The sequence below is a fragment of the Cornus florida genome, unplaced genomic scaffold (assembly GCF_030987335.1).
Source record: "Cornus florida cultivar Cherokee Brave unplaced genomic scaffold, ASM3098733v1 CherokeeBrave_3.0.0_Hap2_Chr07, whole genome shotgun sequence".
Lineage (NCBI taxonomy): Eukaryota > Viridiplantae > Streptophyta > Magnoliopsida > Cornales > Cornaceae > Cornus > Cornus florida.
In genome coordinates, this window is record NW_026775577.1 from 21936525 (window position 1) to 21958412 (window position 21888).

At 37.1% G+C, this 21888-nt stretch overlaps 1 protein-coding gene, 1 long non-coding RNA gene and 1 pseudogene across 4 annotated transcripts; 2 read left to right on the top strand and 1 right to left on the bottom strand.

Annotated features, from left to right (window-relative positions):
- Positions 1 to 839: 839 nt before the first annotated feature.
- On the bottom strand, positions 840 to 12779 carry LOC132316410 (pentatricopeptide repeat-containing protein At5g66631-like; annotated as a pseudogene).
- Positions 12780 to 13718: 939 nt separating this feature from the next.
- LOC132266779 (uncharacterized) lies at positions 13719 to 20112 on the top strand. Of its 3 annotated transcripts, XR_009468716.1 has the most exons (3): positions 13739 to 14180; positions 17916 to 19128; positions 19275 to 20112. It is a non-coding gene; the product is annotated as an uncharacterized LOC132266779 (long non-coding RNA). The 3 variants fall into 3 exon arrangements; XR_009468715.1 differs by having other exon boundaries at positions 13719 to 19128; XR_009468717.1 differs by having other exon boundaries at positions 13719 to 19088.
- Positions 20113 to 20985: 873 nt separating this feature from the next.
- LOC132316411 (SKP1-like protein 1A) lies at positions 20986 to 21528 on the top strand. Its single transcript, XM_059814890.1, has one exon. It carries the CDS (start codon positions 20986 to 20988, stop codon positions 21526 to 21528), a length of 543 nt encoding a protein of 180 aa, XP_059670873.1.
- The last annotated feature ends 360 nt before the right edge of the window (positions 21529 to 21888 follow it).

Below are 21888 nucleotides of genomic sequence, written 5' to 3' on the forward strand. Positions count from 1 at the left end.
AACCAAAAAATAAAAATAAAAAATTGGAAACGGTCCAACATCAATAATAAATTTAACATTGAACACAAAACTGGAAAGCAATTTCTTGTTAGTGTGGTGATATGTATACATCTGAGGACTGAAACTGGTTTGAAAGTGGATCGCACTAAAAAAACATTTTCCTTCTCGCTATAGGCTGCTCTAGTTCCTTATATAACAAGAGAAGAATGACCATTTTACCAAACATATAAAAAGGTAGAATCAAGCAACATGTGATGATCATCATAGTATATGATTTCAGAGTCCAAAACTTTGCATTTCATATACGTAAAAATATAATGATGAGTAGTCTGAAAGTCGGATGTATTGATTGTTTATGCGAGAGGAGAATGACGTCATTAAATATGATGACATCATCTCATACTCACATAAATTTAGCCCAATGCATCCAACTATTGGACTGTGTATCATCTGCCTGAAAATTTTCTCGAGAAAATTCTGTCATAGATCAGTTTCTACTCAGTTTCTTTATAACTTTAGCTTTTCAATCTCTTACCTCAATGCCCAACAAATGTATTCAGCAAACTCAGTTATGGACTGCAACAACACTGACGAAACCGGCCCTTTTACAGCTTTTCTTTATTCCTGCAATGGTAAAAAGAAGTCCTGCCCAGCTTCTCTGATCTTCGAGTCTCAATCTCCTTACAATTCAGTGACCACAATTTCAAATCTCATAAGTTCAAACCCATTGGAGCTTGCCCATATCAACGATGTCTAGAGTCTCAATCCCATTGCCTAATAAAGTTCACACTTAACCTCAGAAAACAAAATATCAAATCCACCAAAGGAATATGTACTTGTCAGATCCTCGAAGAAGAAGACAGTTGAATTCCATCAATCCTCATTTCATTAAGTAAAGTGTTAACCACATCATACCTCGCAGTAGCAGTTAATGCTTCCACCAAAAAGCGAAAAATGTCTTAAGAGTAGCTAATGCTGAATGTTAAACCCTAACCCACACATAGCCAATGTTACCACGTCAAACCTCATTTCATTTAGTCAAGTCTTAACCACATCCATCAATCCTCATCAAGGGCAGTTTACCAAAACTCTCTAATGCTGAATCCAAATTTCCCGAATTCACAAGTCGAATTGGACCTACTCTAAAGATTTTAACTATTATGCTACAAATATCCTGTAAAGGAAGAGAAAATTCATCATCAAAATTGAATTTTAAATACTGGTAGAAAAAAAAACAATTGTAATCCTTCAAAAATATTGAGCACCACTTTTGTTATAATACATGGCCTAAAAAAGAAAAAAAGAAAAAAGAGTAGATTACACAAATATAGATGTTTCCTCAAATCTCAATATATCATATTTTTTTTTTCTTAGTTGATACACTCACACACACATGCCTCGTTTGGGGCTTGAAACCCTGACCGTCCTTTGGGAAGTAAGGCCTGATACCTACATCATTTTATCATCACTAATGTAATGTTTGATGCAATTATTCTGTAAATTCAGATGCTAAACCCTAAACCCACACATAAGCAGAACAAAAGGACTTCAAAGCTCCTCATGTACATATCAATCATACTGGCAAACATAAACAAAGAATTATAGAAAAATATTTTAATCAAATTGAAGAACATCAATAGATGTGAAAATTAACCTATATCACTTATTAATATATTTCAATCAGTCTGACGAATATGCATTTAATACTGGTATTGGTAATTCAATAAGGAGAGAAACAACGATCACAAAGCTAAAGGATAGAAACATAATAAAGTTTAATAAACACTTAGCCTGACTAAACGAAGTATCAAATACCTGATGTGCAATGGGGAGTTTCTCCCAAAACTATTGGATGAGCGCAATCGAAAATGATAGGGACTATCACTCGCAAAGAGAATAATAAATTTATATCAGCAAAGGAAGTACAAGCATATGTACTTGTCAAATCCTCCAAGACTATCTTTGAAAATCACAGAATTGAGATTTGAGACGTCAAGCAATCGTGCCATATATATGTAGGTTTCGCCCAAGCCAGCCCAGCAATTCAAAGAATAGAGGAGCTTCATTTAGAAGATTCTTTGGTAGGGGTAGGGCTAAATCGGAACCGAATCAATTTCAATGGATCCTAAAAATTTGAAACTGCACCAGGAATCATTGGACCCTAGAACCAAACATAACAAAACCGTAAAATACCGGTTCAGTTTGATTTTGGAACTTCAAAAACCTCCAAATTTTGATTGCTTGCCAAAACTAACAAACTTGAATGATTCTATTCAGCTAAACTCAACATAATTAAAGAACCAAGATAAAACAATGCATAACATAATCATGTTACAAAAGAGATATTACTTTGATCAAATGAAGAAGCTTAAGTTATCACTAATATACCAAAATTTATTCACTTTCTGTGGTGGTACTGGAATAAATGTTATAAACTCTAGTGAGATCTGAAGTGCTTAGCAAGTACACATGACCGGGCAATGCAAGTGGAAGAACATCAATTTTATCCTCAGTTCTTGCTTCCACAATAGCCGCTCTCTTAGCCTGCCTACCTTCCAGATACTCTATTTTTTTATTTTTTGATAAGTAAAATAAATTTGAAGAACCGCTCAAAAGGGGAGCAAAACCCAAGTACAAAAACCAGGCCAAAGTGCCTCAAGCCTTCAAAGAGGCCAAAAAGACAACCAACTCCTCAACAGACTGAAAATCCCTCCCTGAAACCCAACAAAAAAGAGTGGAAATAATAGAGAACTTAAGCATAGAGATAGGCTTTTCCTTTGCATCAAAGTATCGCCGATTTCTCTCAAGCCAAATACACCACCAAACACAAAGAGGCGTAGCCTTCCAGGCATCCCGAATGAGAGCCCCTACTGAAAAACCTCTCCAAGCCTCAATCAACCGTCTAGTGGATCTAGGCATCACCCACGGGATCCCAAACCACCCAATCGTTAAGTCCCAACATCCGCTAGCCATGCTACAATGCAGCAGAAGGTGATCAACAGTCTCCTCGTCATGCAAACACAAATAACATCTATTAATCACCACCTGGTTCCTCCTCCTCAAATTATCTTGGGTTAAAATCCTACCCAAAACAGAAGTCCACGCAAAGAAGGCCACCTTGAGAGGGGCTTTGGAATGCCAAATAGACTTCCAAGGGAAGAAGCCTCCAGCGCCAACTATAAAACACTTCAAAAAAGACCTCACCTCGAAACGCCCCTGAGGGTTGGGGAGCTAAAGCCAACAATCAGAATCCCTAACTGTGATCGTCTGACGGTACAGAAGGGCCAAAAACCGGGTGACCTCCTCAATCTCCCAATCCTGGAAATGCCTCATAAATTGAACATCCCAAGTCAGTTTCCCATTATCAAGATGATAATAATTAACCATTAAGGCTTGCTTATGAGAAGCAATCCTATAAAGCCGTGGGAAAGCAAGGGCAAAAGGGGAAACCCCAGGTCCTCCCAAAATCTGATCCTCCTACCATCCCTGATTCGAAAGCGGACATGCTTACAGAAATCATCCCACCCCTTCCGAATGCCAATCTAAACCCCCACTCCCCTAGGACCACGGCCCACGAGAGAACACCACCCTCCATTACTCTCCCCAAATTTATGAGCTATAACCCTCCTCCAGAGCAACTTCTTTCCACCCCGAACCTCCAAAGCCATTTCCCAAGGAAAGCCTTGTTGAAAGGCAACAACCTTCTAATCCCTAAGCCACCCCTCCGAATAGGACAACAAACTTGCTCCCAATGCACCAAGTGAAACTTGAACTTCTCCCATCTTTCCCCCTAAAGAAAATTGCGCTGCAATCTTTTAATCTTTTCTGCTACAGAGGAAGGAATCTGAAAAAGAGAGATGAAATAAGTGGGGAGACAAGAAAGAGTACTCTTAATCAGAGTGACCCGACCCCCCTTAGAGAGATACTGTTTCTTCTAACCCGCCAATCTTTTCTCCAATCTATCCACAACTGGGTCCCAACTCCCCACACATCTTGAAGGGGCGCCCAGAGGTAACCCTAGGTAGGAAATAGGAAAAGAGCCAGTGCAACAACCAAGAATTTGCGCCAACCTCTCAATCTCAGTGACCTCCCAAACCGGCACAAGAACACTATTACCAACATTCACCTTTAGCCCAGAAACAACTTGAAACCAGATTAATACACATCTCAGATACCTTAATTGATCTGCAGCAGCATCACAGAGCACTAAGGTATCATCAGCAAATATCAAATGGGAAATCTCCAACTGGCCAGCAGCATCCCTGCCCACTCTAAAACCTCTCAAGAATCCTAACTCTACTGCCCTCTGAATCAATCTACTAAGCGCCTCTATCACAAAAAGGAACAAGAACGGAGAAATAGGATCCCCTTGTCTCAATCCCCTCGAGCTGGAGAAAAAACCGGTCGGAGCTCCATTAACAAGAACTAAAAACCGAGCACAAGAGATGCAAAATAGAATCCATCTCCTCCACCTCTCCCCAAATCCCATCTTCTCCATCAAGTAGAGGAGGAAACTCCAGCTCACATGATCATACGCCTTCTCGATATCCAGCTTGCACAAAACACCCGGATTCCCACTACTCAATCTGGAATCAACACATTTGCTAGCAATAACAACTGAATCCAAAATCTGGTGACCTCCTACAAAGGCATTCTGAGAATCAGAGATGACGCCGTCTAAAACCTTCCTCAACCTAGAAGCCAGGACTTTAGCAATCAACTTGTAAATACACCCCACCAAGCAAATAGGGCGAAACTCCCTGATATCCAAAGCCCCACCCTTTTTCGGAATGAGAACAATAAAAGTGGCATTCAAGCTCTTCTCAAAAGAGCCTTGGGCATGGAAGGCGTGAAAAGCACCCATAATCTCCTCACGAACCACCTCCCAGCTCTTCGAAAGAAAACTCATGGAGAAATCATCAGGACCTGGGGCTTTATCCCCATTACAGCTCTTCAACGCGGACAACACTTCCACTTCAGTAAATGGCTCCTCTAGAACAGAGCTCTCTTCACCCGAAATAGAGTTAAAATGAATCCCTGCAAGTAAAGGTCTCCAACCATCTGATTCTATGAACAATCTCGAGTAGAAATCTACAATACCCTTGCACATCTCCTCCTTGTTACACAACACCTCCCCATCAACTCGGATCCTCCCAATATGATTTCTCCTTCTATGAGCATTAGCAAGTCTATGAAAAAATTTTGTGTTCTTATCTCCTTCCTTGAGCCATAAAGCTCTAGACTTTTGCCTCCACGAAATCTCCTCTAAAATAGCAATCTTAATAAACTCCGCTTAACACTCCATCCTCCTACGTCTCAAGGAATCAGGCAAAGAACCCTGACCCTCTATCCGATCAATATCGGCAATCTTTGAAAAGACCCTATTCTTTCGCCAACTCAGATTACGGAAAACCTCCTTATTCTAGACTTTCAGATCGATCTTCAACAGACGAAGCTTTCCTACGAGAGAATGACTAGGGGAGCCACTCACACAATAACCCTCCCACTAGGATCTAACCCTTTCTATAAAACCTTCAGCTTGAAGCCACATATTCTCAAATCTGAAAGGGGAACGACGATTACGCAACCCACCACAATCCAATATCAAAGGAACATGATCAGATAAGGGGCGAGCCAAAGTAGCCTGAACCACATCCGAGAACTTCTCCTCCTAATCGCTCGACACAATGAACCTGTCAAGACGAGATAAGGTAGGAGGAGAACGACCACTAGACCACGTAAAAGGACCACCCACCAAAGGCAAATCAATCAATCTCCACTCATCAATGAACTATGAGAATGACTCCATTTCAAATGTCCATCTTCCCCCTGTCGACCTCTCAAAAGGAGAACGGACAACATTAAAGTCCCCTCCAACACACCAAGGTAACTCCCATCGACTACAAACCTCTCCCAACTCCTCCCAAAACAAATGTCTCACACTGTCTTCTGTAGGGCCATAAACTCCTAAGAAGACCCAACGAAAACCATCCTCTATCAGAGAGAGAACGCAAAAGACCGAGAAGAGCCCCACCAGAGAGTCCCCCAACGAGACCCAACGGTTATCCCACATGATAAGAACACCACCTGCAGAACCAATCGCATCCAAAGCAATCCACTCCACAAATCTCCCCCCCCCCCCACAAACTTCTCACGATCAAGTCTGTCATCGATGCAATTTTCGTTTCTTGTAAACACACAACATGCCCACCCTCTTTCCGAATCACCGACTTCACAACTTTTCTTCTCTGCGGGTCATTGAGACCCCGGACGTTCTATGAAAAAAGGTGTAGCTTTATAAGGAAACAGATGAAAAATCACGCCCACTCCTCCTTCCACCGTCCCTCTCCCGGGATCCCCTATTCCTCCTTTCATAATTGACGACATCAAAGGGACTCATCTCCTCCCTTACCCCCTCCTCCATCAGCAACCCATCATTACTACCCGCTCTCTCCAAAATCTGAGCGTCAATAACCTCATTAAACAACCTCATCGCCTCATCCAACCTACCTTTAAACGACACACCTAAAAGAGAACCCACCTCTCCACCCTTCTCTCTCAACCATTCTTCTTCCACACTCGCCTTACCCATACCAACAGTTGCTGCTTCCATACACTCCCCCTCCGGCCCTATCGTAACCAAAGGTACAACACAATAAAAAAACATCACCACTCCCTTCCCACTGAACCAAGCCCAAATCCCCTTCCAAGAAGGAACCTGAACCTCCCTCCTAAGCATTGGAAGAGAAAAGGGAACCACAAGTCAAAGGCGTCCCAGCCTCCTCGTCAATCACAGAAATTCCTGGACTGTTTTGCAAGCCTTTCAATGCTAAATGGTCACACAATTCCTTCAGAAACACGTTGGCTGTAACGTCATCCAGCTTGATTTTCACATCCCTTCTTACGCAAATAGTAACTCCCTCGCTACTAAAATCACATATCCGAGAGGAGCCAAGCCCAAAAACATAACCTTCCCCATGACAATCAACCCCCGGCTCTCCCTCAAAAACTAGGGATAACCATGGAGAACCCGACTCCCCCACGCCTTTATTCAACCCCACACACCTTCGTGACTGAGAAGAAGAGGGAAAATAAAGTTGAAAAGACTATAATCCATGTGAAATACTTGACTTACCCGGAACAGAGTCAACCGTCATTCTCGGAACCCACTTCTGTTTCTCATTCCTTGACCATCTTATACCAAAGGAAAGAATAGACACATTTTTCTTTAAACTGTGACCCTGAACACATCCCTTAGCTCGTCTTCCCCCTCTAATCCCGTCAAAGAAAACGCCGTCTGGAAGAGCATCATTGTTAGTCAAGACATTAGCAATGGGCTCAAAATGGTTGCCTAAGTGACCCCGGCCTGCCCTTCAACTCGCGACCCAGACCAACAGGCCCACGTTCATCATGAGTCGTCTTCATAGCCTTCACCCCTTCAGCAGGTCCAGTAGGACAATAGGTCAATTCCGTAGGCTGGGCTGGCCCATATGGGGGTAAAACAGTTATTCCCAAAGACATGGTCAATGGCCCATCCTTTGTCCCATCAGCACAAGCTTGCATCCTCGCCTTCGGAGCCCAAACCTTTGAAACAATATGGGAACCAGCTGTATGCAACTTAAAACGGTCACTCCCTGTGCGCCACCCACGTGTATGGCCAACAAGACTCCTCTTTCCACGCGCTTGCATCGGGTGAAAGTCACTTCTCTGTCTTCCTCGATTCCATATCTGTACGAATGCCGGACGGCCAACCATGGTGAAAGCTCGACCCTCCCTCTGAGTTTCCCGTAAGCCCATCAGTCGGCGACGATCAGACCCACCCGCCAACCCTTTGTTCCTTTTATGAGTGAACATCTGTCGAAAACAATTAGAGTTACGAATCCAGAAGGCGTCCCTTCAATCCGTCCATCGTTGAATCTCTGTCAGTCCCTTTTTTCCCATAGTATTCCACCTTAACCATTCGGCCTCTTTAAGCAAGTACGAACCATCCCCTCCTTAAAGACTATCTGTTGTCGGCACAAGTTCCGGCGACTTCTCGTCCTACATGGCAACCTTAAAACAAAACCAATCGTCGTGGATGAAGACAAAAGAGGGACAAACCCTACCATCAGCTACTGTGATACGAACCCATTCAGCATCCGTGGCTTCATCGGCATCCACCCAAACAAAACCACCGCATAAATCCCCAACCATCACGAATAGAGCATGACTCCAGAGATGAAGCGGAAGCCCATAAAGTGTCACTATCTTTAGCCCTTTTCCTTTTAACACCTCCGAACACCTAACTCTAAAATTTCAATTGTCCACCCTTAAAGTGGCCGTCCCCCAATCACGACGCCCTTCTTTGAGAACCCTTGAAGCTTCCGCAGAGGATGGAAAGCAAAACAGCAGCAATGAATCTGGCAGGGGAGACACCACAACTCCAGATGAGACCTTCCAAGCACGAGTCGCCCAAGTCGCGATTTGAGCCCTGTCTTCCACTTCCTTATCAAACCTACCCACCAAACACGAACGAAGATCTTCTCGTCTCCTTCCAACCGAATCATCATCCAAGAAAATCGAATGCCCTCTATACGTGTTCACATATCTCGCAGTCCTACCTTGAAACAGACGCAGCAACCTAGTAACTTCCAAGAATGAGAGCATACCAAACAATGGTGAACACAGAAAACACAAAAACAAACACCCAACTGAGAAAGAGAAAAAGCGAAAAACGAAAAATGACAGAGGATTTCACCGGAGTTTATGACTCCGGTGACTAGTCGAAGTAGTAGACTCCGGCCGCATCTCAGTCACAGCAAGCTGTATCGCTTGATACAATTCAATATTCCATAATTGAGTACGTCTATCAAAATTTCTCTACTTTTTGTGTACATGAATAGAACTTGCCTTTCACCTGTTACAAACATACATCACAGGATGACCTAAAATGTAGCTTTCGCCAGAAATTTTCTTTATTATGAAATTAGAGGTCACACCAGAACCTTGTTTCCAATAGCTCTTCGCCTAGAAAACCAGTAACCATTAACTATTATTGCCCAGGAAGAAAATGAAAATGTTCTGCCTTCCAGATACTCTTCACAAACAATTGTTTTGTAGAAGCACTACCCATCAAGTTGGAGTTCTCCATATCTTCAAAAACTCTCAATGCTAAAACGGCTGTATCGCACTTGCAGTATGCACGAATAAGAACCTTAAACATATAAGCCAGTCTGCCTAACCATCCCAAAGAGTCTCTGAACCATTTTAATATCTCCATGAATTACCAATAGCCAGTGGCCTAGCAGTTTCAGCCCCTACTTTTCAGAGGGTTGTAAGGGGTTTGAATCTTGGTGGAGGTATGTGTGTGTGAGTATCAATTAGGAAAAAAAAAAAAACAAAACTCCATGAATTGCAAAGTGATGCATCAATCCCGAAAATGTTTTGATATCAGGTTGAATCCCACACAAAATCATCTCGTCAAGTACATCCAGGGCCTCAGAATTCATGTTACACTTGGCTAGTGTTTCCAAGAGAAATGAATGTAAAAGAAACAGACTATTTTTGGATATGGGACCACACCACAAAGTGATTTGACATCACGTAAGACTTTTAGAGCGGCGTCACCATTGCTGTAAAGACCACAGAAGTCAATAATCAATCAGATTGTGCTGCACGCAATCTAATCCCCTCCTTTTTAATCTTGGACATTAGTTCATCAACTAGATCAACACGCTCATGAGTGAAACCATAGAAAAGCCTACATTTTTAATTAATCGTTTCACCTGGTAACATTTCTTTGATAACTTCGTCTGTCTCCTCAACAAAGCTGCCTCCTGCATGTGTTGCATTGCTGATCACATAGCTCAACCGAGTAATATTTCATCAATCCACATTTCATTAAGTAAAGTCTTAACCGTGTCAAACTGCTCAAAAGTGAAAACTGTCTTAGAGTGCGCTTGATCCTCATCAAGGGCAGTGTACCAAAAATCTCCAATGCTGAATCCAATTTTCCCAAATTCACAAGGTGCTCAACATAATTGTATGTTCTAGAATTAGGAAGCGCCCCTTCATCAATCATCATATAAAAAATATTTACACCGGAAGAAAAAAATTTCCCATTTATGCATAGACCATCATGACAATGTTATAAGACTTGGTACATGGACGCCTCTGCAAGGCTCTCCATTCATCCCAGACCAGAAGAACCGCGTTAAGGTCTCCATCAGTATCATACCAGCGCTTCCAGTCCATAAAACTAATGCGTGCAACATTTGTGAACTTGCCAGAATTGATACCGTTAGTTAGGGCTTTGAGTTTGGCAGTTTGTTTGGACTTGTCTAGGATTTTGGGCAGAGTGTAAAGGGTATTTTGATTATGCGAGAAATATGGAACATTTTCAGGGTATCAATGAGAGAGAGAGCAGACTCATGGGAGGGAGCAGATCGGAGTGCATTGGTGACTACAGAGGAGTTTAGAATGAGATCATTTTAAAGAGGGAGTAAGCTTTAAGGGTTGGACCATATACCAAGTCGAATTGAATCTACGAGTCTTGCTTGCTGAAGGTAAAGGGAGACTTTATCGAGTTTGCAGGGCTAGGCAGTTATATAAGTTTCTTGTATGAAAGAATCCTCGGAGGCATATAGGCACCTCCGCGCCTCCGAGGATTTGGGTTGGGTTGAAAATGGACTGGTCAAATATGAATCAAGACCTATATTCAATTCGTTCAGAACGGGTTGAAAATGGAGGGGTCAAAAATGTATAGGGTCAACCCGTTATGACCCGTGGATCCATTAATTATTATTTTATTTTATTTTTTTAAAATTATATTTAAAAAATGTATAGGGTCAACCCGTTAAGACCCATATTGATGTTTAAAAAGTAAATTTTTCTTAAAATTTTTGATGTTTACAAACATGAAAAAAGAAAATGTAATTTGCATATTCATAAAAAAAAATAAAAAAAATGAACCGTGAAATCCGTTCGACCCACCCAAAATATTGATGTTTAAAAAATAAAATTTTCTTAAAATTTTTGATGTTTACAAACATGGAATAGGAAAATGTAATTTGTATATTTATAAAAAAAAAATGACCCGTGAAATCCGTTCGACCCACCCAAAATATTGATGTTTAAAAAATAAAATTTTCTTAAAATTTTTGATGTTTACAAACATGGAATAGAAAAATGTAATTTGTATATTTATAAAAAAAAAATTGACCCGTGAAACCCAATTGACCCGCTCAAAATTTTGATATTTAAAAAGTAAAATTTTCTAAAAAATTTTGATGTTTACAAATATGGAAAAAGAAAATGTAATTTGTATATTTGAAAAAAAAAAAAAAAATTGACCTGTGAAACCCGACCGACCCACCCAAAATTGTGAGGTTTAAAAAATAAAATTTCTTAAAAAATTTGATGTTTACAAACATGGAAAAGGAAAACGTAATTTTAAAAATAAAATTTTCTTAAAAATTTTGATATTTACCAACATGGAAAAAGAAAACGTAATTTGTATATTTGAAAAGAAAAAAAAAATTGACCCGTAAAACCCAACCGACTCGTCCAAAATTTTGATTGTTTAAAAAATAAAATTTTCTTAAAAAATTTGATGTTTACAAATATGGAAAAGGAAAACGTAATTTGTATATTTGTAAAAATAAAAAAAAAAAAAAAAAATAGACCCGAGAAACCCGATCGACTCACCCAAAATATTGATGTTTAAAAAATAAAATTTTCTAAAAAATTTTGATGTTTACAAATATGGAAAAACAAAATGTAATTTGTATATTTGAAAAAAAAAAAAAAAAAAAATTGACCCGTGAAACCTGACCAACTCGCCCAAAATTTTGATGATTAAAAAATAAAATTTTCTTAAAAAATTTGATGTTTACAAATATGGAAAAGGAAAACGTAATTTGTATATTTGTAAAAAAAAAAAAAAAAGGACCCGTGAAACCCGCCCAAAACATTGATGTTTAAAAATAAATTTTTCTTAAAAATTTTGATGTTCATAAACATGGAAAAAGAAAATGTAATTTGCATATTTGAAAAAAAAAAAAAAAATTTGACCAGTGAAACCTGACCGACCCGCCCAAAATTTTGATTTTTAAAAAAATGAAATTTTGATGTTTACAAACATGGAAAAAGAAAATAAAATTTGCATATTTAAAAAAAATAAAATAAAATAAAATTTGACCCGTGAAACCCGACCGACCCGTCCAAATTTTTTATGTTTAAAAAATAAATTTTTTAAAAAAATTTGATATTTACAAACATGGAAAAGGAAAACGTATTTGATATTTAAAAAATTGGCTCATGAAACGTATTGATGTTTAAAGATAAATTTTCTTAAAAATTTTGATGTTTACAAACATGGAAAAAGAAAATGTAATTTGCATATTTGAAAATATATATATATATATATATATATATATATATATATATATATATATATTTTATCCGTGAAATCCGATCGACTTGCCCAAAAATTTGATGTGTAAAAATAAAATTTTATTAAAAAATTTGATGTTTACAAACATGGAAAAGGAAAATGTAATTTGTATATTTGTTAAAAAAAAAAAGAAGACCGGTGAAACCCGCACGACCCACCCAAAATATGGGTTCGGCCAGCCCAACTTGTAGCTCTTTGTGAGAGAGAGAAATGAGTTGAGTGTAATATATAATAGATGTGTGTTGTATGTCTATAATGTGATGGGTGAAATATGGGTTGAATATGGGTAACCATATCCAACCCATTTTAACTCTCAAATTATGTGGTTAAAAATTACCCAACCCATTTTTGACCCATTTTAAATATAGTCACCCATAACTATTAAAAAGTGAGTGAATATGGACTGGTTGATGGTTTCTGACCCATTTTGCCACCCCTAGACACCTTTGTAGACCATATGGCTTATATAATAGTTATATAAGGTTTTTTTAAAAAAAAAAAAAAATTTCAGTGGGGACAATATTAAAATTTCATAGGTATATAATTCAAAAAAAAAAAAAAAAAAAAAAGGAAAAATCACTAGTATATAATACTAAAAAAAATAATTCGGTGGGGGAAGTGAAATAAACTTGCTCGTTTACTGAAGCTCACTAAAGGTGATCGACGGAGGAGACCGAAACTTGCTTCTCCATTGTGGAATATCCGCGTCGAGGAAATGCATAAGAATAGGACCCTTTGCATATATGTGTATTTAAGCGCTCAAGAATTCAAAGTTATGGACTCACTAAAAAAAGGCTATAAGACAAAAGCATAATAATGTAAAATAGGGTTTTTTTTTTTCTTCTCATATTTAATAATTTTTAGTAATTAGGTTTCTTATTCTATTATTATTATTATTATTATTATTATTTAATTTGTAATGTTTAGAGAATTGAATTTTGGACTTCTTTATAAAGTTTTCCTTAGGTTTTTTTTGTTTCCCTATGTTGATAGGTTTTGTTATAGGATTAGGTTTCATTTTTAGTTTCCTAATGGTGTTTTGATTCCTTATTCTGTCCTGTCCTGTCCTTATGGGCCTGTTTGGAAGCCCATATCTGATATTGTTTTGATGTTTTGGTTTTGTAATTTGGGCCAATATCATGTTTGGAGTGGGCTGATGTGGTATTGAATAGTGTCAAAACATTACCAGATTTGGGCTAAAACCCATATCAACAATTTGGAGATATTAGCTGATTTATACACTGTAGTAGCGATATTAGACTTGTATTAAACACTGTAGCGCTGATATCAGGTATATAAACAAAAATTTCTCATTTTAGGGCATTTGTGCCTCTCGTTTCTCTCTCTTCTCCCGCATGTATGTGAGAGGCGATTTGGGGTGATTCACTTCAACCCTTGATATACAAACATTGTGCGAGCTGTTCTTCGAGATTTTGTAGATCCAACATCAGTTGTGGCTTTTGTACCTCTCTGTTGTCTGATTTCTCTCTATTTTTGCGCATCTCTCTGACGCGATTTTGGGGTTTCAACTTCAACCCTTCAATTCAGTTGTTGTGCGAGTTGTTCCTCGAGAGTTTTTAGCTGTAAAATCAGTTGTGGCTCTCGTACCTCTCTGTTGTCTCATTTCTCTCTGTTTTCACGCATCTATCTAATGCGATTTTGGGGTTTCAACTTCAACCCTTCAGTTCAGTCGTTGTGCGAGGTAGTTCGACTATTTTGTGCAAACAAGTCTTTGAAGTCGCTGCAGGTAACGCCACTACCAAACCCTAACCCTAATTAGAACTCTATTTATTTGCACAGAAGTGTGTATTGTCGATTCTTAGATCTATATGGGATTTTTTTTTTTTTAATTATGTTACTCGTATTTCATTTACAGAAGTGTATGCATTGTCGATTCTCAGAAAAATTAGTTTAATTAATTTTTGCTTTCAAAGATGTGAATATCAGAAATAAGAAAAAATTTTAAAGTACGATTGACAGTTTAATATATACACACTATCCGAACCTTTAATTTGAAGAGTTTGAACCTTTTTACATATATACGCATTGTTCGAACCTATTGTTTACATGGTTTGGCTTCAATTCATGACTTCCATTTGTTGGTACATAACATAAATTGGTTTAAATGGACGAAGAAGTACAAAAACCAAGAAACAAACTTCAATTCTCAAACCAACCAACCACTCATATTTCTTACTATTTTCTGTACTCTTTTATGTTCTTGCATATCTACTGCATTTATTTTTGGTAAAAAACATCTAAAGTCTTAAAATTAAGTTTATTTACTACAACTTTCTTCTTTTCTTGTCTTCTACATACCTATAGGAGAATAAAAATAATAATAACAAAATCTTTAAATAAGAAATCAAATTTAATAACAGATTTTAGAGTAGATTTAAAAACTCAATATGAATGGAATAAATGGAGTTCATACAATTTAAAGAGTTTGAACCTTTAATTTTACATACATACACACTGTCCGAACCTTAATTTTAAGAGTTTGAACCTTTAATTTTACATATATGCACACTGTCCAAACCTTTTTATATATGTACAGGAGAATTAATTATGCTGAATTATACTCTATGGCTGCAGTAGTATGCTGAATTTCTCTAATTTCATTTAATTTAAGACAATGTTATTATAATGTAATAGTGTACCAAAAATCTTTAATTTTGGAAGAAATTAGAATTATATAAACAATTTACTAAACTGTTAAATTTACTTAATAATAATCAGATGGACATGAACAATGACAATGTTAAGCAATACCCATCAAGACATATTCATTCTCTTGATGGTGAGAATGGTGACGATGTTGTAGTTATTGAACAGGCCGATACCACTGTTTGGTGTGATGCTCATCAAGAGAAATTCATGCTCTTGATGGAGGAAGAGGTTGGAAAAGGAAATCGTATAAGCACAAGTTTTAATCCAACTGGATGGACACATATTGTGGACGCAATGTTGGTAGAAACTGGGAAGAAGTGCACGAAGGACTAATGTAGACAAAAATTCAACACAATCAGAGCACTGTACAAATATTGCAAACAAAAAGTTAGTAATTCGTGATTTAGTATTAAAAGGGTTTGATGAAAATAATTGTAAGCTAATAACATGTAGGTTCTCAAGTATGACAAAAAAATAAAAAAACAGGGGTGTAAGAATTATGAGTAGATGGTAAGGATTTTTGGGGATACACATGCTATTGGTCAGCATGTTCATCCTTCTACAAAAACACCCAAACCTCACCAAGTGCCAACAATGTGTCAAGTGGCAACACATGAAGCTGCAATTCATAACATTGAGGGCAATGCGTACATGACTAATGTAGAATGACCTAATATAGAAGAGCTTATTGACCTCAGTCCTACTCCCAAACCTGTAGCTAAGAAACCTAAAAAAGAAAGTTTTTCCTCCACAATGTCTCAAGTAATGGCATGTTTGACTGATATCGGGAACGCGAAAGCTGATAAAATTGCCAAAGCCATAGCAAAATCATCTTCTAGTTGTCAACCATCTCGTGTTAAAGAAATGCCTGAAGTTGAATCTCCCAGTAAAAAAGAAAAAGAAAAAGAAAAAGAAAAAGAAATTGATCCCCAACTTGAGGAGTGCCTTAGGATCGTCAACACATTAGTGGGGATTGATGATACCCATTATGCTAAGATCATAAATATGTTTGGTGAGGACAAGGTGTGGAGGGACATATTTCTTCACATTCCTGATGAAAGGGAGGTTGGGTGGGTGACGAATTAGCCTCTGTGATATATTCGCTATCTTACTTTTATGTGCTTTTGGATGACTATTTTCTAACTCTTTTTACTTTATTGTTGGATGACTATATTTAATTTTCTTTATCTACTACTTTTACATTATTGTTGGATGACTGTATTTAATTTTCTTTATCTACTGCCTTTACGTTATTGCTGGATAATTGTATGATTTGGTATGTCTTTTATCCTTTTTTTATTATTGCAGAATAACTGTATTATTTGCTATATATTTGTCCATTTTCCTTATATCATTATGTTGTTTAATTTTTATTACAATAACTTCTTCTGTTTATTCTTAAATAGGATAATAGATATGGATATAAGGACAATATTAACCATGTATGATGATGATGAGGAGGAGGAAATTTTTGTATTGATCACAGCTGTATATGAGTACTATCATAAACATTTTGATAAGCAACGTTGTAAGGATTCCATGTTATAAGGGGAAGATTACGTATTCGAGATTTTAAATGGATATGAAGATAGGTGTTATGAAAATTTTCGGATGTACTCCAATACCTTTAGGGCTTTGTGTCGTGAGTTGAAATTGTTACGATTGAAAGATTCTACATTTGTAACAGTAGAAGAACAAGTTGCAATTTTCTTACTTACCGTGTCTCACAATGAAAGGAATCGTGTCGTTGCTGAAAGATTCCAACACTCTACATCCACAATTTCATATTACTTTCATGCTGTCTTAAAGTTAATTTGTGAGTTAGGGATTAAGATTATTGTTCCCCCGGATTTGAATGAAATTCCTAAACAGATAAAGAACAATAAAAAGTTTTACTCATACTTTAAGAATTGTGTAGGAGCCACAGATGGTACTCATATCCATGTTGTAGTGCCAGTTAACCAACAAATACCCTTTTGTGGTAGAAAGGGTGATACGACCCAAAATGTCATGGCTGTATGTTCTTTTGATATGAAATTCATATACATTCTAGTAGGGTGGGAAGGGTATGCTAATGATTCGAAAATTTTAAATGAGTGCACTCAGAATAAGGATTTGAATTTTCCATCACCACCCGAAGGTAAGAGAATTACCTTTCCATATTTATATTTAACATTAAAAATACGTTAATTTTAATACTTAACATGACAGGTAAGTATTATTTGGTGGATTTTGGGTATGCCAATAAATCGGGATTTTTGGCCCCTTTCTGGGGTCAACATTACCACATGCAGGAATATCGTAGACATACTAGAGGACTACGTGGTAGAGAAAAGGTGTACAATTTTAGGCATTTGTCATTGAGGAATATCATAAAGCGATGTTTTGGGTGGTAAAGATGAGATTCCCTATATTGAAGCAAATGCCCCCTTATCACTTTGACACTCAAGTTTTTATTGTCATTGCTTGTTGTACATTGCATAATTTCATAAGATCCCAAGGTGAATCTGATGAAATTTTTTATTCTGAAACCCCTGATCTTCTACTTCACAAAATGAACCTAATGTGGATGACATTGTTGGGATCGTCAGTGCTATTAATACACAGATGCGACAGATGGATATTTATCGTGATTGTATTGCGAACCTAATTTGGGAGCACTATAATCACTAATTATAATAGTGTGTAGGATTTTAACTTACATGCATAGAATATGGATAACTTTAATAACTAATTATAGTAAATAAACTTTATGGATAACTATAATAATTAATATTAGGACATCAAATATTAAATGCTTTAGTACTTGTAGGCGCACTTATGTATAGGCTTGAAGGTGAGTGACCACAATGTGCATGTGGTAGAGGTCCCATGCATCTCTATAGGGCTGGAACTCCAAAAAATTATGGTCGACAATTCTGTAAGTGTCCAGCTCGGGAGGTATGACTTTAATCTTTTAGGTGTTATTTCTGTTACTGTTTCCTAATTGTATAATTTATATTTGTTGTACTCACATATGAATGCATTTATATGGGTGGATGAGTTGCACCAAGGTGCACAAGTTGAAGAACAGGTTCAATCTGACTTGGACAAAGTCATTGTAATGATTCAAAATGAACAATGTAGACAGAAGTACATGCTCTTCCTAGGTTGTGGATGTCTTACTATCACAATCATGTTTATTATGATTGTCTTCTTCTTACTCATTATCATTGTTATTGAAAGATGAAGTTAGATAAACTTCTATCTTGTGTAATATATGACATGTAATAGGTATTTAGTTAATTTCCTGTGTTTCATTTGGTATGTAATATATACTTAATTTTCTGTATTTGGCTGAGCTTGCTGCTGAGAACTACAAATGCTATATTTTCAACTACGTATTACTTGTTGTTGTGTTCTCTTCTATGTCATTTTGGGAGTGAGCTTAAGGGCATTTATAAAATTTGCTACTGAGCCTGAAGAAATGTTCTTCATGTGTTTGGTTATGAATGAGGTCATTTACACTCAAATTTGCAACTTAGCCTGAAAAAATGTTAGCTATATCTTCCTTACTACTTCTTGCTTCATTCCTATCATGTGTTAATTTCTTTTTCTCTAATCTTCTTCATGTGTTTGGTTGTGCATGAGGTTATTTACACTCAAATTTGCAACTTAGCTTGAAAAAAGGTTAGCTATATCTTCCTTACTACTTCTTGCTTCATTCCTATCATGTGTTATTTTCTTTTTCTCTAATCTTCTTCATGTGTTTGGTTGTGCATGGGGTTATTCACACTCAAATTTGCAACTTAGCCTGAAAAAAAGTTAGCTATGTCTTCCTTACTACTTCTTGCTTCATTCCTACCATGTGTTATTTTCTTTTTCTCTAATCTTCTTCATTTTTTTGGTTTTACATGTATTTGGTTGCTGTTCTGTACTGTAACTTGGGATTGGATTGAGCTTGATGTCATTTACACTCAAAATTTACAACTGAGCCTGAAAAAAGGTAGCTGTATTGGATTGGCTTTGTTTTCCCCTCCAATTTGGTATTTACTCTAACTAACATCTATATACATACATTCCTAGTTGTTTTCATTGTCATATGTTTCATGCTAGTCAAGTTGGATAAAAGAATCTCGCCTGCCCATCTTTTTGTATAAGTGTTTGAATTGTTTGTATCAATCTGTTTCAGGATGAACTCAGGATTAACTCAGAGATGTTGTTTTGGTTCAATTTGGACAATTCTGGAACTTTGGCCAAGTATTGAATGTGTAACAAATATTGTCTTTAACAATTCTTTTATTCTTTTTAATTTACATTCTTCCCCTTATTTTCCTTCAAAACTTTCTTCCTAATTTAGCTGAATATCTAGGGAATAATGTGGATTTCATAATTCTTAGATAAGTTGGGATGATTAAAAAAAATCACAGATGAAATGTAATGGCTTCAGCTCGTGCTGATTTGAATATGGTCCCCTCTCATGATAGAGTTTGTGCATTGAATGAGGGTTTGATGTTCCTGCACTTTATTTATTTATTTTTTTTGGGTTGGAATAGGTTGATTTTGACCTCTTATTTTTTAAATCATAAGAATTAATTGATTACTTTGTGTTACTTTCTTTTGACAGAGTGGGTAGAAATGTAGCTACTGGGATTTCAACCAAACACAAAAGCTTTGAATTTTTTTTCCCTTCAAATGAGCTGTTGAAATTTTGTGTCAAACAATTCACTTTCTCAGTCTTTGCACTCAATGCATCATGTATATTTCTTTTCAATTGGGAAAAAACTGGAAGCGGCAATGGGTCTGCTATTTTGAAGGAATGGGACAAATATCTGCCTCTCTTTTGGCAGCTGGTTCCGCCTAATGAAGAAGACACCCCCGAGACTTGTACTGAGTTTGAGAAATTGTATAGTGATGATGTACAGAAATTGTAAATTGTAGGAAGTTATTTTCTTTGAAGACCTTGACAGAGCTACTAGTTGTGTATTACTATTTTGTTACTTATGAAATAACAGTTCCATTTTTGTCCATTGGTTTGATGTGTGTAAGAGTCATGCCCACTAATGCATTCAATTTGACAGCTTTCTATCCAATTGTATCTTGCCATGCAAATATGTGTTTTGCTTGTAGAGTTTGCTATAATGAAAATAAAGATGCTAATGGCATCTGCTAGATGTAGAAATAAGTTTTTCCCTTCTGAATGTTCCAAATTATCAAACCACAAAGATAAATGGAGTGCAAAGATCTCCTCTTATTGAAAGATTATTACAAAGTTAAAATTATAATTTGGTTGCCACTAATCATGTTTGTGCCTCAGAAAGATCCCACATGATCTTATTTATACTTGTAAATTTATTCAAAAAAAAATTTCCCAACTCTTAATGCATTAATTTTTTTTTTTTTTAACAAATTATCTCAAATCATAAAAAAATGGACAATTACATATACACTTATAATTGTATTAATATATATTTAATTATTAAAAACAAAAACAAAACAGTTTTTAGCAAACAGGTATCCTATTATTGATTCAGAATTTTTGATAACAAAAACAACTTCCCAAACGTGTTTTGTTTTCGGATTCTTTAAAACGCATGACATTACCAAACGCGTTTTCATATTTTTGATATACAATTATCAAAAACAAAACACCAAACATGGTTCCGATTTCTACTAAAAACACACCAATACCAAAATGGTTGTTTTCATATCATACCAAACCATAACATCTAGATGTTATCGCGATCCAAACGGGCCCTATGTTGTTAGGTTTCGTTATTATAAATACAGGTTTAGGTCATTCATATTTTATATTGCTCTATAGATTCAACGTAAGCTTTGGCTCTGAATATCTTATAAACTTTATAGGGTTAGGGATTTGGTTTTTGGCTTTGAGAGCAACCATGTCGACTTCAAAGAAGGTGGTGTTGAGAACCTTAGATGGCGAGACCTTCGAGGTGGAAGAGGCAATGGCGTTGGAGGTGCAGACTATTAAGCACTTGGTTAAAGACGATTATGCCGATTCCATCATTCCTCCGCCGAACGTATCTAACAAGATCTTGCCTATGATCATCGAGTACTGCAAGAAGCACATCGAGACCCCCAAGTCCGAAGACGATGCTCTCAAAACCTTTGACGTTGACTTTGTCAAAGACGTAGATCAGGCCACCCTTTTCGACCTCATCTTGGGTGCAAACTATTTGAATATTAAGAGCTTGTTAGATCTGACATGTCAAACAGTGGCGGATATGTTCAAAGGGAAGACTCTGGAGGAAATTCGCAAGACTTTTGCCTGGGATCATTCAGACATGGTAGGAATCAGTTCTTCAATCTCATGCCATAGCCTGAAGGTGGATCCGGCGTTCAAACCAGTTAAGCAAAGACACAGAAGGTTCACTCTCGAGCGCAATCAAATCATTGCTGAAGAAGTAAACAAACTGCTTTAAGCAGGCTTCATCCGAGAAGTGCACTATCCACAATGGCTCTTGAACGTGGTGATAGTTCAGAAGAAGAATGGAAAATAGAGAGTGTGCATAAATTTTACCAATCTCAACAAGGCTTGCCCCAAGGATAGCTTTCCAATACCCAAGATAGACTAGATGGTCGACGCTACCACTGGTTATGAGAGACTCACAGTCCTCGATGCGTATTCCGGGTATAACCAGATCCTTATGAATCCAGAGGATGAAGAGAAAACTGTCTTCATAACAGAGAAAGACACCGACTGTTACAGAGTCATGCCTTCGGACTCAAAAATGCTAGGGCGACTTACCAGCGTCTCGTTAACAAGATCTTCGACGATGTGT

Bases quoted from the DNA above. Each gene is read 5' to 3' on its own strand.
- LOC132316411 (XM_059814890.1), top strand. From the start codon at position 20,986: ATGTCGACTTCAAAGAAGGTGGTGTTGAGAACCTTAGATGGCGAGACC.